At 46.0% G+C, this 21218-nt stretch overlaps 1 protein-coding gene across 12 annotated transcripts in view; it reads right to left on the bottom strand.

Moving 5' to 3' along the window:
- The window catches only part of Tenm2 (teneurin transmembrane protein 2), a 1235501-nt gene that overhangs the window by 204816 nt on the left and 1009467 nt on the right, over positions 1–21218 (bottom strand). For 10 of the 12 annotated variants that reach the window (XM_075941316.1, XM_075941315.1, XM_075941317.1 and 7 more), the window contains one exon: positions 5407–5529. The exons of the other annotated variants lie outside the window; for them this stretch is intronic. In XM_075941316.1, coding sequence (XP_075797431.1) covers positions 5407–5529 — 123 coding nt within the window. The remainder of the gene's footprint in view (positions 1–5406; positions 5530–21218) is intronic. 12 annotated transcript variants of the gene reach the window in all.

Genomic DNA, 21218 nt, shown 5'->3' with positions numbered 1-21218 from the left:
AGCCTGGTGCTTTGCCCTTTTTTTTTTTTTTAAGGATGGGAAAACCAGGGTTGATAGAAGTTACGTGACTTTCTTATGGCCCTATAGCTCTTCAGTGGTAGAGCTGGGATGAGAAAAGCTTCTCTGGTGGACTCGGAACCCCATGTATCTAAGTATTAGGCAGACTGCACTTCAGAACCCACACTAGAGAATCTCCAGAAGAGAATCCAGAAGGAGAAGAAGAGCTCTGGTGTATTGACCCTGTGAAAGAAGGGTAGCCAATTCTGAGAGGAAAAGCAAATTCAGGATGTAGGGAAAATGATTGGATTCTTTGGATCTCCGTTAAGCCAGATTGATGCAAGGAAGAAGAAACTAGACAACATAGAACTCGGGTCAGAAACCCATCCTTGTGACACATTTAATTGGGACCCAGCTGTAAGAGTGGTAGAGCAACACTCTCAGAATGACAGGAATTGCATCGACTTAAGCTACAGGCGTACTTGCTAATGGTTGTGCTATAAGGTGATGTTTGACCCCTTGTTCTTCTGGGAACATCACCAACTTTGGAAAAGTCCCATGCCGAGAAGTGATCATTTGAAACCCCGAGCTGTATGCATTGAGAGGCTGAGTGACAGAAGCCAGAGGAAGAATTACCAACCTCCCCACGAATCTGGCTCCTAGTACCGTGCATTAAGCCAACGAGTAAAAATCATTCTGAAGTTTTTGCTGAAAGGGCAAGTGCAGAAAAACATGTTTCTAAACAGAATAACAGTCTTTGCCATTTTTTCCAACTTGCATACCATCTGGAAATTCTGATTTTTTTCAAAGGGTAGGAAAGGAATGTGCTTCAGGCACAAATAAATGTTTACAGCTGAGTTATAAACCGAGAATGGTAGGGCTTAAAACAGGCAGGCTGGCGGTGATGGAGCTCAAAGCGGCAGGAGACAAATCATGCTCGGGGATCTGGCCAGCTTGTGTTACATGTCGGCCTTTTGGAAGGGGAAGTCATGCTTCCCCTTGATCTCATCCAGGGAGGGACAAAAGCGTCACCTGGGACTTGTGTTAATTCTTGGAAGGTAAAGGGAGGGAGATGAAGCGGCGTTATTGTCTGTCTTGTCATTCTGAAAGCAGCCTTCCCTTTTGGACATCCCAGCATCTCATTGGAAGTGGCAGCCTGGGGAGATGTATTAAATGAACCAACCAAGAGAAGTGATGGTGACTTTAATGATGATAAAGATTCGTAGGTTGTTTGACAAGTGCGTGCTACCAAAACGCTGTTCTGCAAGGCTATCTCTTTTATGCTGGACCAAAAGCTTGCGAAGGAGTGCCATTCTACAGATGACAAACTCAAGGCTAGGAATGGATGAAAGACCTGAATAAATAGGGTCAATTCGGCATGCAGGGATGTAACCAGTGTTTGTGTTCAGCCAAATCAGCGCCAGTATTCTGTACTGATTTACAGGCTATTTCAGTGCAAGTCATGAAGCATACATAACCAGCGCTTGGTGAAGAAAGAGAAATAGGGGTGTTGGGATCTTGGAATCCTTAATGTGGGTACAAGAAAGGTTCTAGAGAAGTAGAAATGAGTTTGAAAATGATACGGGAGAGTCATCAGCGTTTTTCTTTTATTAAAGGGTAAAATTGCAAATACTGCACCCATTTGCGTCCTCAGTCTGACGAGCCTGGCTATGCACCAAGAGAGACTGTCACCACGATGGGTGGCCAGCCAGATTAGGTTCATGAGACATAGTTTGCTAACCCTAGTGACACAGAGAACAGTAGGAATACAAAATGACTGATGGATTTTGAGAACAATCCATGAAATTCTACTTGAGACTCTATTCTTTGTTAAGATCAGTGCACAAACCCAGGGCCAGTGACGTGCCCTGGCAAAGCTCTTGTACACCTTATTTCTGGGCACAGGCAATCAAGCTGGATCCCTTTATGCTATCTGACCAGGTCAGAATACTGTATCGAATCTTCATTCTCAAGGCTTATCTAATCCCAGATCTATAGCAAAAGCACTTTGTGCCCCTCTAATGAAGATGAAGGAGTTCATTCCTGTGAACATAGAAATACACACGAGATGGTGAGTGATTCTGGCAGCCCACGTGTGGCTTCTTCTCAGTGTGGAGCCCGAGACAGTCTATGTTAAGGTTTAATTGAAAGAGATTGGAGGAAAAATAAACCACGGGCAACAGTAAATGGAAAAGGAAGAGGAAGACACAGCCCCAAGAATACAATCCCTTAAGTAATGAATGGCGAGCTGTTTCCACTATCATATCAGAGTGTGGAGGCTGTCCTGTCTATTAGACGCCTTCCCAAACCTGCACAATGTAAATACTCCTGAAGACAAACTAATGAAATCTCTATCGATAGACCATCTTAGATGGCGCGCACATGCTCGTGTTTTGCTTACATTTTAATTTGCTCCTGCTGGATACTTACCCAGTAATTGCTTAATAAGATTAACCTCCCTGGCAATGTGTGGTGAATCTTGATTAAAACATCGGAGTGAAGGATTATCCTATACCACAAAAAAATTGAGGGGGTGTTATTTAATTAACTTATTGCCAATATGTCTTGATTGTCTCTTTGAAACAGTGGGAGAGTGGTCGATGGGAATTGATTTGGGTTATCTAAATGTATAGAATTGGTGAGTGAGGAATGGGGAGGTCACTGGGTCTCGCAATGCAAATCTCGAGTCACTCAAGGACATTAGCAATCGTTCCTGTCGTTTTACAAGACTTCCTTTAAGCTCGAAGAGGCAATCCGGGCTCTTCGGTCATCACTAGAGTACTTTTTGGCATTTGGAAAGAAAAGGTATTGGGTTTTGTTTCATTTTTAAGCAATTTTGAAGTTTCACCCTTTTTATAAAGGCCCAGTGAGCAAAACCCACAGGACAATGCTTTGGCAAACAGCCTCCCCCGCATGTCCCATAACTCACTTGGACAACCTCAGAAGCGGTGGCATCGCAAAGGCTGCACTCTCTGTTTTAAAGCCCACTGTGTAGGAAAGGCGAAGATTCTGCTCTTTCCAAAGCCACAGTGGAAAGGACACACACACTGGTTACCGCAGACCAGTGGCTTGCAACCTGTGGCTCGCAATCTGCCGGTTGCAACCCTCTTGACAAACCCTCCATCTCCCAAAACATTTCCATGATGATCCACAACTAAAACGAAATTCCGTTTGTGAAGTAGCAATGAAAATAATTTTATGGTTGGATATTGGGGGAGGGGTGCGGGTGTCACCACAACTTGAGGAACCGTGATAAATGGTGGAGCCTTAGGAAGGTTGAGAACCACTGACTTCCAGACAAATATGCCTAAGGCTTGTTCTCGAAGGAGTTTTCCTCGGTCATCTGACCGTGATGTGAGATGTTGAGGGGTCTAGGAAATGGAGCATAAAGACCAAAGGAAAAGGGGACATTTCCATTTCTGGAGGCCCGTGAAGGTCATGGCGTCCCGAGGTAAAGGCTACTAATTCGAAAGCAGCTGTGTACAACTTCAGACTATGTCTGTCTCCACCTCCCATGCCTGATGGGATAATCTGCATCTTTACTTTCAAATGTGCGTGCTGATTTGTCAAAAGGAAGGGGGTGTTGACCTGGTGTTGAAGGACGGTAATGGATGAGCATAGCAGAGATTCCCTGAAGGCGGGCTCTAAGCGCCGTCCTGTTGTACTCTGCGCTGAGGTAATTCTTCGTGATAGGGGGCTAGCTGGTGTTACTGTAGGTCATTTAACAGCGCCCCTGGCCTTAACCCACTAGCTACACCTCCTCCAACTGCGACAGTAAAAAAAAAAAACCCTTTTCAGTCCTTGCCAATGTCTCCCAAGGGACCAAAATGAGAGCCACCGTTGTAAAGGAACCAAAAGGGAGTGGGGTCAAGTACTGGAGGTGAATAGATTTCAAACCTGAGGACAATAAATTTGGCTCTGGGCTTTGTGGTCAGTTAAAGCCGAGCACAGCCAGTTAAGGGTGAGATATCCTCTTTATTTTGGGATCTGGTTTTACCCACTCGATGATGGAAATCATATCATTTTATCCCCAGGTAGAACTTTTTCATGCTTACTTAAAGGTAATTTAGCGTTATGATTATGACAGATGAGAAGCGTAATTCTTCAACACTGGGTAAAAAGACAGAAGCCATACCCGAAGGTGTAGGACAGCTCTGGGGAGACTGACTTAAAGACTGTTGGCGTATCAGGGTGAGCCATACACACCCGAGGCAGAGGGGGTCTGGAGTCTTCTCGGCAGAGAGCAGGAGATACATGAAAAGCCAACCTCCTGTCCAAAGATGCACGTTGCACAGACCTGAATTTAAGTCTGTACCTGTCCTGTTTTTCTTTGGTGACGTTTCTAGAATATCCCGGTCCTGAATGTCTCAGAGATGCTGATTTTCCTATTTTTGAAGCTGAAGTTACACTATGCTGTGCTGGGCTTATGACAGACCTACAGAGGCTCTTCTACTATACTTTAAAATATTCCTGTGGTGCTTTCTAAAAAAAAATTGTGTGTGTGTGTGTTGTGTGTGTGCACGCGCGTGCCCATGCGTATGTACTGGTGACTAAGAAATGGATGGAGAAAATCTGTTTGGAGAAGCCCTTTCACTACAATCTCCGGCTTATGTGATTTCCATCCCGAATAACTCAAAAGCCACCAAACCACCAAACGCCAGCCCCGCTAGCGGTGCCATTGGCTGCTCTTGCCTTTTAATTGCTCCCGTCCCCACCTCTCCACAGCTCTGTTTTTCTATCCTCTTTTTTAGCACCTTGTTAGCGCCTATTTTTCTCCCCTACAAGAATACAGTGATTGCCTCAGCGAACAATTTCTATTGTCCTCCTCACTGTTCTGAGAAGGGAAGCTTTGTTGCCGAGTTGTCAAAACTCCTTTCTATTCTCCCCCAAAGCAGAACAGCTCTGTCTCTCTCTCTTTCTCTCTCAAGGCAAGTCAGGCGAGCCTACTCCCCAGGGAGGCTGTATCCCTCCTTGTGGGAGAGGGACCCAGGCTAGTGGCGTGTACAGCCAGCTGCTTCCTGCCTTCTGATTAGGCAGGTTTCTGCTGCTGCTGCTGCTCCAGCTGCTGCTGCTGCTGTTGCTGCTGCTTCTGTTCAGGCCCTGGGATGCTTTCAAGCATGCCACACCGTGCCAGTTGCTGTAGATAGCATAGGTATGCACACTGCTTGGAGCAGGCACTGTGCCAGATCCAAGTGACTCCAGCCAAACACAGCTAACAGACAGGAACAGCAAACAGCTTTTAAATGGGGCACCTATGAAAGGCAGTCGTTTTTCTTCCTTTCCCTTTCTTTCTCCTTTTTTTTTTTTTTGCGTGCCTTCCAAGATTTGGATTAAAAAACCTGAAGCAGCTGGCGAGAGCCCTGAATTTTCCTGTGACCTCAATAGGGCAAGCAGCAGCTGTAACCTCACCTTTGCCTCCAGATGGCATTGTTGCCACATCATCGTTTCCTGGTAAGCCGGTCCTTACGCCATTGTTAAAGGTGTGTCCATCTGCCGGCTGGAGTTGCCAATTGAGTCCGAGCAGATGCATTGCTGCAGGAGAGACAAAGTAATGAAAATATGAATAGATAATTCAGCAATGCAAATGTCAAGGGGGAGGGCCAGGTGCCTTTTTCCAAGCAATTGCCTTTTAAGGAAACTGCAGTTCAAAAATGGCTTGCCCCAGGCCTTCAGGATTAGCTAAATACAGAAAGTGGCAATCCAAGAGCAGATTCTGTCTCTTTCGCTCTGCAGCAGTTCCCAGTGTCAAGGGCAGCACCCCTCGTGGGAAGCGAAGGAGGAGGGAGGTGACACACAGGTCTGATCTTTCAGGATGGGCCACTCTATCGCTTCCTTGCTTGTCCTCACACCTGCTTTTAGACAGGTGCACCGACAATGGCGGGGTTCTCCCAGCTACTCAAAGTGTGAGCCAAGTTCAAAAACCAGGCTCCCCCGCACCCGTTTGACCGGCCCTAAAAGGCAGCCAGAGGTATCTGCTATTGCACGGGCCCACTGAGAAGCACACCTATGTAACTGTGCCAAACTTTCTTTCTCCCTCTCTTCCTGACAATTGCTTATATTTTAGCACATGGTGAAAATGTCTAAAGGTGTGTGTGTGTGTGTGTGTGTAGTAGTAGTAGTAGTAGTGTTATGCAAACAGTGTTATTCGTTTTCCCCAAGTATGGAATGAGACAGAGAAGGGGTGCCCAGAAGCACTTGCTTTTAGGAGACAAGCATGTCCTCAGAGGTCGAGTTCCATGTACACCTCACCCTCTAGACAGCCTTCCGGTTTTGTTTCTCAGCTTGTGCAGAGACCCAGTTAGCTTCAAAAACTCAGTGCACCACCCACTCCTGACGGATCCTGGCTCTATTGCTCCTGAGGGGAGGGGAACACCTGCGCTCTTTCTGGCCCTCATCTAAGGAATGCTTCATTTGTAAATAAATAAGGAATCCATTCCCCTGCCTGTTTCCTTCACAAACAACGACGGTGCCCTGTCTGTCTGGCATTTCAATGGGCACAGGTTGATATGCCTGTTGCCACGTTCACAGCTCGGTAGGAGAGAAAGGGCTGTTGACAGCAAAGTTCTGAGTTTGACGTGGGGATGGGAGAAACAATTAACCACGGGAAACACAATTAACAATGCTTAGGAAATTGTTCACATAGCAATTAATTCTGCATGCCTACCACCACTTAAAGTCAGGCTGCATTCTATTAAGGTTAAAATCCTATCTTCACACAATACAGCTTAGATTGATGGCTGCAGATTAAGGTGGCAAGGTACCTGGCAGAGTATGTGTCTGCTTTTTTTTTTTTTTCCTCACAGGCTTCTCCACCTCCAAACCACATTTTCCAGCTCTATGTTTCCAGGAGGTGCAAGGCCCATGGTCGCAACTTTCCCAGATGATAAATACTAATAAGAATAAGTGACATTTACTGTACTCTTTCTGTTGAGGTAACACCTAATTTTCTCCCGCAGTTTATCCGTTATATGTAGGTCACTTACTTGAAGAGACCAGAGTCTATTGCCTCAAATAATGACATATTTTCACCATACAGAGGTCAGGAAATGAGAAGTAATCGTGGTTGCTTCAAGATAACGATAGCTTCTGATTTGTAATTACCAGGTGAAGGGAGCCAAGGAATTAGCTGTTTTAAAATGATTTTTCAAAAAAAAAAGCCTAATACTATTGGGTTATTGGAGCTCGCCTGGAGCCAGCTGTTATTGCGCCAAATAAGTAGCTCTTTGGAGGAGGGTCCCCGAGTGCTGAGACAGACACCACCACCAAAGCATCCTAGGTGCAGGTAGGGCCCCAGCCTAAAAAAGCTTTGATGCTCATGTCTTTGAGAAAACAGTGGGCCCTGGCAGGCCACGATGACAACCTCCCCAGTGTCCTATCCACATGCAATTGCTCCTCAGAATAGCTCCCCTCGTACACTGCTCAGGCTTGTCACTCCAAGGGACAGTATATTGCCACCACCAGCTTTGGGGAAATAGTAGACAGGGCTGTCATCTTACTGAGCATACAGGGACACTCATGACACCATGTTTTATTTTTCAAGGATGTCTTCCCTCCTGCCTCCTTGACATTCATTTTGTTTCTACTGTAGCTCTTTATCATTGTTATCATCCACACCATCATCACCATCACCATTATCATCATCACCATCAATATCATCATCACCATCATCATCATCATCACCATCATCATCATCATCACCATCACCACCACCACTACCACCACCATCATCATCATCAACATCATCATCATCACCATCATCATCATCATCATCACCATCATTATCACCATCACCACCACCACTACCACCACCACCATCATCATCATCATCACCACTACCACCACCACCACCATCATCATCATCACCACCACCACCATCATCATCATCATCACCATCACCACCACCACTACCACCACCATCATCACCATCATCATCACCACCACTACCACCACCATCATCATCATCATCAACATCATCATCACCACCACCACCACCACCACCATCAGCAGCATCACCACCACCATCATCATCATCATCATCTCATCGTCATTATCAAAAGTATTCAAAAAACATCATGAGGTCAAAGGGGTGAGGGTGAGAGTATGTGAGCCACTACTCAGACCGCTCTGGGAGTGAGTTGGAAAATACATGAGATAAAGACAAGAAAAGGGGAAAAGCCAAACTGCTGAGTACAGGACTTATCCACCAGCAGAAGCTCTGCTCAAAAGCAGAACTCAAGCTCAGGCATATTCCCCTTCATGGAATTGAATGCTAAGTAGACAAGAGAATTGCACCGAAGACACAGCCACCTTTTCTTATTTTGGGGGGAAGGATAAGGATATCTGAGTAGGCTTTTGTTGTTGTTGTTGTTTTAATGTGTTGGTGTTCCTTGTTCCCCTACCTGAGGAATAAAATGAGACTATCTCTCTGGCCTGTGGGCCTGGAGGGAAGTGTCCTCGGGTTAGAGACCCAGGAGAGCTATGAAGTAAATGAGTTTCCTGACTAATAAAAGCTTTCCTGCTTACCCTGCTACTGACCGCTGCTATGGTTTGGGCTAAGGATGCATCGTTCCATCCACCTCTCCCTTTCTCTTTTGTAAAAGCACCGTCACAGGTGGAATAAAGGCAGCCTTTAGGGGCCAAAGAGGGTTGTGCATAGCTCTGTTGAAGAGCTGGTAGTGTCTCAAACATAGGCGCTACATCCATGTTTAGTAGGATAGGAAATAGCACATGGGGACATACTTGGAAGCTTGGACTGTAGAACATTATATGCTTCTAAAAAACAGAAATCCAGTGTGGAGGTACAGGGAACATGATGGAAGATTACGGGTAGCAAAATAGACTGGAGTATAAAGAGAAGGCCATTTTGATCTTCAGTATATCATTCACTTGCTGTCAATCATTAAGCTCAACGTTCACTCATTAACATATCATATACATTATCTTAAAGAGTTCCCGGTAGGTACTACATGATACTCATTCACAGATGAGGGGAGTACTGACTATAAATTTTTACCTTTGGGGGAATCTCAGAATCAGAGCAGAACTATGTGGGGGATATGGTTCCTCTTTCATACTTTATAGAGATCTAGCTACAAAGTCCATGGGAAAATGGCATCTCAGACAAACTTGCTTCTGTCTCAGAACTCATAATCAGCAAAGTGGTTTGATGCATGGCAATTCACTGTATGTATCACTGCTACCTGAAGTAACTTTTTTATTTCTTTTTGCTGTTGATTTCAGATGTGGCCTTGTGACTCACGGGGTACCCTGCAAGACATAGGGATCCTAGATCCTGAGTTAAAAGGCCATTGGACAGGGCTAGCCATGTTTGGCAAGTGTCAGAAGCCAGAGTGAGGAAAGTAATGAACTGTTATGGCAGAGAACCACCTAGCGTTTGGGGTTCTTTGTTACAGCAGCATGGCCTAGTCTACCCTGACTGATACATTCACTTATGAAGAAAAGGACAGAGGATATGTTTACAGAACAGATCTCTGTGAATTCCTTAAATTTTTTCAGGTCAGAGGTTTTTCTGAAATCCAGACAGGAAATTAATTCCCTGTTTAGGGTCATTATGCCTGTTTCTATAGATAGTAAAATATTTGAATATTGTAATACCTTCACCTTTTTTTTTCTTGTTACCAGAGCCAGAGTAGACAGTGAGAAACCTTGGGACAGCCACAGTTATTGCTTCTTCACCTCAGTACTTCACATAAATGCCCATCACTTCACATTTTACTGGCGGAGATGTCCTGGCTGTCCTGGGATGGTTCCTCCTCCTCTGAATGCTCTAGCAGCTCATCCCGAAAGGTCTGGTTCAGACCATGTCCAGGTCAGAAGTGAAATGAGTTCTGGAAACCCTCTCCTTCGCATTACCCGCCCCCACTGACAGCTGAAATGTACAATTCATCATGACTTGACAGGCTCCACTCCAGAGAGAAGCCGGGATGGAACAATGGGGCTCCGTGGGTCAGCAAGGACAGAGTGGGGAAGAACTTCGAGGGGAAGCTCATGGAATCCAGGTGGTATCTGGGAAGTCAGCCATTAGAAAGCACAGCCAGCAGCCAAACCCTGGACGTATCCCACAGCTAACTGGAGAGAGAGAGCACCTTCCCTGAGTGTTGAAAAGGACCTAAGGCCACATGGGAAGACCACACACAGATCCCAGGTTTTTGCCAGAACAATAGTCAGACCTCCTTGCCGGCTGATTAATAGTTTCTCATTGATGTTCCTGTGTTTAAGTGACAGATGGGCTCCAAAAGAAATATGCAGAAGGCAAGCCTCGGCTAGAGAAAGCAAGTTGGTTACAGGTGACAGGATTCTCCAGCCAGCACGAGGACATGGAGATGTCAGGTCTTGGAAAAATGGCAGCTTCCGAAAGGGGTTGTCTGAAATAGTAATTAGGGTATGTGTGGGCCCTGCTGGGTGCCATTTAGAACCTTCTATGTTCATTGGCTGCCAGAGGATCAACCCGACAAGAGAGTCAATCAATATGTCAGCAATACTTCACCGAGAGCTGCTCAACCCCTGTTTGTCAAAGAGGACAAACATGGAAGCCGCAGATGCTCTGTGTTTGCTGAGCAGGCCCCCAGGAGCAAGGGGTATCTTTAAAGATCAGGCCTGTCGATATATAACCCCGGGGAGGAGATTGGACTCTCCCTTTGAAAATGCAAGACTGCAAGCCAAGCAGAGCCCCAGTAGGAAAAGGAAGGAGCCAAGCTTGCTGGGTCTTGGGGCTCAGCATGCAGGCAGATGCCCAGGGCCTTTGAGCTGAAGTCAGAGCGCATTCAGAAATGGGAAGAAGATAGGAAGGGTCAGGGTTGGGTCTTCTTGGCTTCGCACCAGCCAATTAAGCCCACAGTGCCAGGACTCCTGTGGGAAACAGCAGATTCCCAAGGTGCTGAAGGGATGGAACCCGCCGAGAGAGGGATGAGCAGGGCCAATGCGCACAGGTGCTAGCCCTGGACTTATCGGGCACGGTGGAGGCACCTCAGCAGCGAGCTGTGAACATCAACACATGCAAATGAGCATCTTCAGCCATGATGAGGATTCCCGTTTATTTTGACAACGTGCCAGGGGCTGGGATAATTACTTTAATGGCAGCATTTATTCATTATTTATCATTTGGCAAATATTTATGGAGCTCACACTGTGCATCGAATTGTGTCCCTGACCCCGGGAGTAAAGCAGTTGGCACAACACAGATCCCTGCTTTCATGGAACTTACATTCTAGTGGGTCGGAGAGGAACTGAACACACGTGTAAAAAACAGTACAGGGTCGGGTGTCCAGAGCAGCAGGGGATGGGAAAGGCAAAGGTCTTCTTTCTCTTCTTCTTTGACTTTTAATGAAGACCGGTCAAGGATGGTGTTACGATGGGCAAGTTCACACAAAGACAATGGAAATGAGACGGCAGTTTGTATTGACGTGTGGGGGAGCGAGGACAGCAGTCTAAGCCAGAGTGTAGCAAGCAGGAACGGAATGTGGAGGGTGGGTAAGGCTGGGGGAGTGGATACCTTTGGAGGCACTCTGGTTTGTGGTGAAGACTGTCTTTTGAAGGGGAAGAAAACCCTCTGTATCCTTTTGCTAGCCTATCTCCACATAGAACACATATGTAATTTGTACTTGACAGAACACTGAAGTTTAGAGAGGTTGACTTGTCCAAGATCACACCACCACTAACTGGGGACTCTGGGACCTACACCTTGATGTGTGTGTCATTACGAGTCAGCGCTCCAAGCCCCCTTGCTGCGCCGCCTCCATTCCCAGATGCTTCCCGGTCACCTTCTGGGACATCATCTGCCCTCTGGATTTTTCTATTGGAATACTTGTTTCAAGACTGAGTAGGGCAGGAAGGTTCCAGAACTCCTTCTAAGAATGCTGCCTGAGTCCACTCAGGGACAGGTTCCCTCCCACAAGCAGCACGCACCCTCCATGAATGCACTGTGGTCAGTAGCCGCTGTGCTATTTAACCTAAAGATCCATTGTTGCCAATAGAAAATAAAGGATGAGTGACTTTGCTGCCTGGCTGGCTGACATTTGCTGGTGGTGGCCTTTCCCTGGGCCAGTCTGCTCCTTGTCCTTGTACTGGTTGAACATAGTACTCCTTGCTCTTTCTGCGGGGAGGAGGGGCCTCTGCAAAGCCTTAATAGTACCCTTTAGAATGCTGCCACAGCCAAACTACCTTCTTCAGGAAAGAAGCGATGCAAATAAAACCACAAGGAATAACATCCTCCAAAATGCCTTAAGACTTTAAAAAAAAAAGGAATTAAAAAATTTAAATCTCAAAGGAGTTTTTTTTTAAATCCCTTTTTAAAAATCCTAACTGCTCGGTGAAATGGTTTTGCTTATTTTTTTCCAGACAGTGTAGCAATACACTGAATGGAATAAATTTTCAAAGCGCCACATGGAAGTGACGCCCACAAATCCCTTTACCGGTAATGGGATTTGCGCACCTAGCTCTTGAGAATGCTCAGCAAACTTATTTGCCTCTGTCCAACTTTCGACTTGCAGCTTCCAAGATGCTTGCAAAGCTCAGGACCGGGCACTTACACAGAAGAAAGAAGAGAAGGAGAAGTGATCCCAGAATCCTGGCAAGACCACTTGAATGAGAGGAGGCTTTGGGGAGACAGCCACTGCCAGTCTGTCCCCGCAGGCGCTGTCCTATTCCCACGCAGGCCCTACAACATCCTCAGCAAGGATTGTGTCTGTCACCTTTCTAGTGCTGGTCCCTCTCCGAAACAGGGAGGTATCCTGTTTCTCTGTGCACATCTGCCTCGAGGACAAGGTGACAGTTCTGTAAGGCAGCTCCGGGACCAAGGAGCAGTGTGTTTTCCAGACGAGAAGAATCTACGCAGAAGAACCTGCACATTAATCTATTCTTGTGACAGGCTCGGGACAGTACGGCGAGGAGGAAGTGGGATGAGATTAATCAATTCCTGTGTTTGGAGGCAACAAACAGGGCTCGCTGCAGCTTCCAGATGTGCGGGGTCATGGAGTCAGTGTCATCCCCACTCTCCTCCCTCCAGCCCCTGTTGCAGGTGCTCGGCAGGTGGCCTCCGCTGATAGCGTGGGCGTGGCGCGTGGTGTGCTGAGCTGACCTCTAATGACACCCTCCCTCCCCAGCAGCACCAAGAAAATCAATACTCAAGACGGACGCACGCTCACAGCCACTGTTTTTCTCCTGTGCAGAGTGTTTGGAATATATTGGTTGCCCACGCCGGTCAGGGAGCCCATTGTCCATGGAGTCTGTGCATCCTTGTCCAGATAAACACACGCCCAGAGCCATCCGTCGCACGGGTACCATTTCCCACCTAGACCACTCTGGTCTTGAATGCTATTTTTTTTCCCCCAGAAAGAAATAAAATAAAAGCCTTTCTTTCCTCAAGAAAGCGCCTGTGTGATCAAAACACCTTTAGAGAATGATAATATCCGGAGGTTTTATTCACCAAATAAATCATGGTCTGGGTTTTTAAGAGCTTTTGCGACAACAAAACATAAGCCACAATCCGTGCATATATACCTAGACACTCGTCCCCCACCCAGCGTGTCCTTCAGTGTTGACAACCCAAACAATATCTACCTTTTCTTTTCTTTTATTTCCTCTCTCTCTCTCTCTCTCTCTCTCTCTCTCTCTCTCTCTCTCTCTCTCTCTCTCTCTCTTTTAAGACTAGCACCCAGCAGCCCTGTTAAAGAGAGGACAGATCCATGAGACCACTGACTACAAAGGCAAGGCAAGGGGGTGGCACGTGGCAGGCGGCCACAGGAATCCCGGGAAGCAGACATATGAATGTTTTAGAAGATAAGATGTCATATCGATCTGGAGATGTGCAATGTGAGCTGGAACAAAGAGACAGAAGTCTCCCGTGAAACAGCCGCCCGCAAGAAGGAGTGGCCGGGCGGGGGTGGGGGGGTGGGCGTCAGGCCTGAGCTAGTGACAGCCCATGGCAGACTGAGCTCTGGGCAAGTTGCTTCCTTTGGTGGAAGTGAGCGAGGGGACAGAGAGGGCTGGGATTAATTTTTCTCCCTGATATCCACAGATAAGCCCTGCTCCCCCCCATAAGTGGTACCCAAGTGTCTTCTGGCATGAACTCTGAAGCCCACAGACAGGCAGCTTCTGCAATGTAAGGCCTGCCATGAATAATCTGTTAATAACATTAATCCAACAGAGAGGCAGCAGGGCACCTTCTGATCCTCCATTCATAAGCAAAGCTCTATGATGAATGGCGTCCATGGCAAGGCTTCCAAACCAGAGGCTAAAATCCCTGCTTCTCCCTCTTCCCCTTCTTGGAGGACCCAGTGGTCAACACAGACGCGCTTCCACCTACAGGGGAATTTGGTTGTGGATTCTGTACTCTTTTTTTAGAACTGAGAAAGGAGCTGAAGAATTGAAGATGTTGAACAAATCCTATATGTAATTCTTATTTCAGTTTGGTCATTTGTTCAGCAAAGGCAAATTAGGCACACAGGGAGGCTGCCAGTGTCCCTTTCAATTTTTAATTTTTGACATGGCTAACTCAAGTTTTTTTTTTCCAACTCAGAACTGAAAAAAAAGCCTGCATTAGCAAATTGGGTTTAATCTTTCCCTTAAATGGCTTTTAGTGAAGTGGGCTTCAGATAGCCAACCTGAAACATTTAAACTTGATTCTGATGGAGAGAAACGTCATGTTGGGAAATACTTTCTATCTCCCAGGGCCTGATTAGGTTGTAGAAAAGGAAGTAGGGGAGCAAAGGGGACCCCTGCGCTGTGATCTGCTTGATATCAATACAACTAAAAAAAAAAAAAAAGCAAAGGTCACTGGGAAGAAAAGACAGGACAAATTGTTTCTGGAGCCTAGGCTATCTGTACCTTTTTTTTTTTTTTCAAAAAGAGGGGGCTGTATTTTCATCTGCAATTAGATAAATGACACAATTGGATTTATTTTGAGTTAGTGACAATTTATTTAATAGTGTTAATTTGAAGGGTTTTATGTGACACTCAAGTGCCACATGCCTCTTCTGTGCTGAAGGTACACATCTCTCTCAACAGGCTGGCGCTGCAGGATGCTGTGACATTTCTGGCTTCTACGGAGCATCACGGTGAGGCAGAAAGGCACTGGGTACGGTGCGCTCTATGCCTCCCTCCCTCTCTCCTTACAGCTAGGTTCTAAGCCCCCGTTGTAAGTCTTGGACGAGTTGAGGCCAAGCAGGGGCCAGTATACCCCCTAGGTGGGACTGACATCTCCTCCAGTAACAGTGGGATGGCTTCAACCCTAGTTCCCTCAAGAGTTTAATCCCCGAGGTCTTAGGTGAGCGGCATTAACAGACTGGAAACTTAATCCATGTGTTTAGAGATGGTTCCTTTGAAAAGTGATTCAATAAGACAGGTCACTAGGGTAGCACTCTACGACTGAGTCCCGGTGGCCTCACAAAGAAAAAGAGCAACCATGTAGACAGAGGAACACACACACCCCTGCTGGGACACAGCGCAGAGGGCCACCAGAGAGCCCAAGCTGTGCTGTTTGGACCTTGAACCTTTAGAATGGCGAGTTCAAACAAGCTTCTCATTTTTATAAGGTCGTCTGCTTCAGGTGTTTTATTACAGTCAGGGGGATACCAGCCTGGGTCAGAACTCTAAGACGCATATTCAGAGGTCAAGGAATGAGCCCATTCATGAAGTTGTGTATCACTGTCATTTCTTACTGTCTTTAGGTAGAGGTTTCCAAAAGGGTCTCCTACTTAACTCCACTGTGCGTAAACACATTAAGCCCATTTGAATATGGCGTGCTGTTTTTCCGATTTTGCAAAAGGAACAGAAGCTTTCTCACTCAGACTGTGTATCCAAGGTCTGTGGCTGCAGGGGGATTTTTTTTTTTAATTTGTTAAATCTGGGCCCTTCTAGCAAGGTCCCCCAGTTAGTTAGGACTAGCTCTCGGAGACATCTCTGTCAGTCGGAACAGCCTTTTCTCAAGCCCCGCTGGTCCCCTAAGTTCTGCTCTGGAGCTGTCAGAAGCAACTGTCCCGACTGAAGGAAGTCAGCTCTCTCCCCAGAGACACCCATGTTTCCTGGCGTTCTCTATCCAGAAGGTCATTTGCATTCCGCTTCCAGGCCAGCACTGCCCGACATAAACATAACACACACGAAGTTAAATTATTTTACTAACCACTTGAAATAAGTACAAATAAATGTAGCATTTTTAAACCCAATAGAACCCAAATATTATCAGTTCAACATGTCATGAACATAAAAATCCTGCATGAGACATTTTACTTCGTGTTTGCACAAAGTGTTCAAAAATCTGGTTTGTGTTTTACACTCCCAGTGTAATCTCAGTTCAGATGCTAAATTTTCAGCAGTTAAAGTAAAATGTGGCTCTGCCAAAACAATGAGAGTGTTAGTAAACACAAATATTTTACACTTTGGCTTTCAACGTTAAATGAATCGAAGGGGAATAAGACTCGCTTGTCGCTGCAGCGTGCGTGGGGGAGCAGTTTGAGAGTTCGGCGCCTCAGTCGGCTTTCCTGGAGCACTCCGGTAACCCCAGTATTTCAGATGCATGCATGGCTAAGCAGCCATCGGTCAAGTGCTGGTCATCTTTACCCAGACCGCGAGCTGTGACCATGTTGAACCCTGAGGGTTCATTTTCCTTCCCCATTTTCTTTAACTTTCTTTTTATTTATTATGTGTCTTTTCCACCGTGTATTTTGATACCATTCATTTCCTGGGCCCTACACATCTGTCTTTGCACCCCACCACCCTGCCCCAATAAAACAAAATTTAAGAGAAAACAAGAAAAGGGAGGGAAAAAATTAAAAATCTCATCCTGGAAGCTTCAGTGTGACCCAGTGAGTCACGCAGTAAACCCCTTTGTCCCTATATCTTTACTTGCAAGTGTTTATTGCTAATAGTCATTGGTCTGGTTCGAGGCTTCTGGTTTCTACTATACTACTGGTGCTGGCCCTCCTTAGGACTCTTGGGCATCCATTCTGTTGTTGCCCTGTGCTGTGGAGATCTGCAGATTTGACTCTGCGGATCAGGTCCCTGCATGTGCTCCAGCAGATCACAGATGGGGCAGATGTCGGTGGGTGAGCCCTGGTTCTGGAACCCGCCATTTCTCCCCTGTCCTCACCACCAGGGGGAGCTCTCCAGCTCTGCCTGGGCTAATTCACCCTTGCAGCAGTGAGTGACGGGGTTGAGCCAGTTCTCCTCCTTTCACCCTCCAGGATCTGCTCTCTCACACCTGTGCCATCAAGGTCAGCTCTACTGTCCTGCCCAGGTGAGGTATAAGGGCCACTTTCCCCGTGTATTGCAGCTGGTGAGGGGCAGGGACAGCCCTCCTGCTCTTATGACCCTAGGGCCAGCTCCTCCTCCTGGCTCAGTCATTGATGGGTGTTGAGTGACATCTGTCCTCCTCCCATGTCGCCACATGTCAGATGGGTAATGGGGACAGTTCTCCCTTATTCACAACATCGGGGCTGGGTCACCCATTTTCCTGAGTGCTGCCTCTGGTAAGGGCTTTCCCCATTTTCTCATTTGTCCCTGTGACCACAGAAGGGTTACAATGCTATAGAACTGAAAGCATAGACTCACACATACGTGCGCACACACACACACACATTTGCATGCACACACATATACATATATTCACACATACATATGCACATGTATGCATACACACACTCATACACACACATGTACACACATTAACACGCATACACATACTAACACACGACACACACACATTTTATTTTTAGAAAGGTTTTTGCTATGTAGCCCAGGCTGGCCTGGGACTCTTTCTACAAATCAGGCTAGCATTTTCTTACTTGTATTTCTTTCTTCATGCTTACAAAGGAAATAGATATTAAAGGAAAGGATGCTTGGAAACTTTGTGTTTAAGAATCTAACTTACGTTGGTCCTTTGGCATTCTAGGCTAAGAATCAATGATCATAGTAACAAATAGAACCTACTAAATTATTTATGCAGGGCCTCAATTCCTATTTGATTTTAAGATACTTCCCACGTGATGATTTTTTTTAAAAAAATGAGGTAGTAACTATTATTCCCACTTCACAGATGAGAAAACTGAGGCTTTGAGAGATTAAATCACTCCATCCAACCAAGTGTCCCTTAGAGCCAGAGTTCTTAGATGTGTCTCCCCAAGTTCAGTAGTCAGTAGTCATGCCCATGGGTTTCACTTGTACCATTTCTTTCTTGACTCTATTTGAAAATCAATTCTACTTTAAAGAACTTTAACCAGTGCAGTTACATCCCTAAATAATGTCTACAAAATTTAATGTTTCACGTGTTTTTATCAAACCTAAGGTATTGTGAGACGTTAGGGGAAAAATGTAATTACTAAAAAAAGTCAGTATAGAATGTTCCAAACTTTAAAACATGTTTGCATATGAGCATATATAGTGTTTCTTTCCCAGTAAAAATCTCCTTTTCACTTCAACACAACAGGGATGGGCAGAGTTAAGTACCTTGCCTAAGCTTTTCTGAAAGTAGTTGGGCTTGATAAGTCTAGCTCAGAGTCCACTAGAGTACTTCCTGTCTCTTACAGTAGAAATATCAGGAGACAGGGAATCTCTCTCTCTCTCTCTCTTCTCTCTCTCTCTCTCTCTCTCTCTCTCTCTCTCTCTCTCTCTCTCTCTCTCTCTCTCTCTCTCTCTTGCAGCTATCCCACATAGGAAAATACTTGAGGGATCCTGTACCCCAGATTCATTTTACAGACGATGACTCCCTGCTCTCACCCCATCTCTGCACCCACCCTTGAAGCTGTTATTTTGGGGTGATGATTAAACAGGAACCCCGAGCTTACAGACTTGGCTTTCATATCTCATGCCAGTGTGGAATCGGGAGCCACACAAAGCAGTGCCGGGGCAATAGGGGTGCTCCGAATGGCTTCCCCCAGCTGCTTTTAAAACTACTACAACCGTCTAAGCAGAAAGTGTGTTTCCATGCAAATGCTGCTTCAAGATAAGCCTCAACCTCCGTTTTTTTCCCACTTAGATTTCCACCTCTAATCCCTTCCCGAGATATTCTGGACACGTAAAATACACAGTTTTCTGCTTCTACCCTGATGTCTGCATATTGAGTACTTCCATCACCAGCTTTGACATTGCAACAGCAAAGGCTTGAGGACCTGGCAGACCTCTGATAACTACCATGTTCCAGCCCCCCTGCCCTGTTCCTGTTGGGGTACCATCATGACCAAGCCCTGCCACATCTCAAAAAGCTTATAGTATAGGCTGGTAGGGCTTCTGCGCCACCATCCACTGCGACTTTGCCATGAATGTCAATTATTGGGCCCCACTGCAGAATTCAAGGGTGGAGCTGCAGTCTCTGTCTTGCTGAAACTTCCCGGAGATCGTGACGAATGCTCAGGCTGGAAGGCCTGGGTATGGGAAGCCAGGCTGGCAGCAATTAGTGAAAGAGAACCTGAGGATAGCAAACAAGCTCCGCTTGTCTATTTCCAAGAAGGTGGAGAGGGCTCGGACCCCTCCCTCCAGGTCTGTGCGCTAGATCTCTGCCCACACAGGTAGCATGGTGGAAGCAGCTGAGAAGACGCAATATGGAAAAGAGATATCCAAGCCAAGGTGGAAAGTGGGGGTGGGGTGTGAAGAAGGCAGAAGAGGGCAAGGCAAAGCACAGTGACAAACTGCTCTGTTCTCAGCATACCGTCTCTCCTTCAGGCACCTACCTCTGTCTATTCTGCCTGACCCAGATGAACCCCAAACGGAGAGACCCACACCTGCCCAGAACTCATCAGTGCCACCTGTGTGCATGTCTTTCTGTCACATCCTAACTTCCCTGGGGCTCCATCCAAGTTAGAGTTCTCCTACTCAAATGATCAGCAACCTCAGTGGAATTATATTTTAAAAGAATATCTGTTGAAACTTGATATTTTCATTCATCCACAGACCTCCCCACAGCACTGAGTTTCCTGTCGTTAATGGACAATAGGGACAAGGAATGGTTTAAGTCAAACATATAAATCCTAAAGAAGGAAAATTTGGGCACTGGGCCAGGTAGAACAGTAGTTTGAGACAGTCTCTGGAGCGGCTCCCTCATCCGACTCTCTGGCTAGCCCTGACTGAAGCAGACATGTCTTGGGTGACCTCAGTTCTCCCTGGAGTGTACTCCCCTTTTTTTCTCTATGTGGCATAAATCTGCCCAAAACTAGATACTTTGCTGAACTTGCATCAATGGCACACGGGCTGGGGCCTGTGGTTGTAACCACCGTCTCCATGCATTCTGAGGGGAAATTCTTTTTTCCCCTATGACCCATGTTGCTCAGCTCCATGGTTTGAAGCAAGCAGCTAACATTTCAGCTTAGGATGCCTTTCCTTGTCCTGGCTTAATCACAAACGAATCATTTTGGAGGTTATTAATTAGCTTATGGAAGCGCAGGAATAGTTAACTACTCAAACCTGGTTTTCTGCTTCTTTTTTTTCAAGACAGGGTTTCTTAGTGTGCCCTTGGTTGCCCTGGAACTCACTCTATAGACCAAGCTGGCCTCAAACTGACAGAGATCCACTTGCCTCCCAAGCGCTGATATTAAAAGCATGAGCCGCCACCAACTACCCTGTTCATAAATCTGATTTTAATTTTTATCAACGGTCTGTAATATCAGTCAGTAGGCTGTCCTTCTAAAACCACATGTTGAAGTCTTATATTGAAAGTTAGAAAGGTAGATCCTTTGGGAGGAGGTTAGCTTTGAAGGCTCATGAACGAGATTGGCGCATTTCAGAAAAGACTCCAAATTGCTAGCAAGCTTCTTCTGCCATGTCAACAGTGCTAGAAGGTACTGTCTGTATGCCAGAAAGTGATAGCTGTTCTAGACATTGAAAGTGTGTGGGTATCTAATTTTTTGACGTTTCAGTTTCTTGAATTGTGGAGGATAAATTTTAGTTATGTTTAAGCCCCTTAGGTCCTGGCGTTTTATTATAGTCACTTGAAAGTCCCAAAGAAGCTTTACATAGGGAAGAATCCTATGCTGTCTTCTGTTCCAATTTCCCTGTCTCTGGATTCCCAGAAAAAGTGACTTTTATTTTTTTAGTTTTATTTTCAAATCATCTAGGCAAGAACTTTAATTGGATTTATAGGGGGGTGGTCACATGGCTGTCCATTCCTTGGGCTAGTCATCAAGACTGGGAAGATACTATCCATTCTCCTTGGGTTTGGCATCTTACTTTAAGAGGGTGTTGAATAAAGACATGACCATCAAGGAAACTTGCCAGAC

Source organism: Microtus pennsylvanicus, chromosome 11 (genome assembly GCF_037038515.1).
Source record: "Microtus pennsylvanicus isolate mMicPen1 chromosome 11, mMicPen1.hap1, whole genome shotgun sequence".
Lineage (NCBI taxonomy): Eukaryota > Metazoa > Chordata > Mammalia > Rodentia > Cricetidae > Microtus > Microtus pennsylvanicus.
Note: the sequence above shows the minus strand (reverse complement) of the source record. Positions and strands in the feature narration are given on the sequence as shown.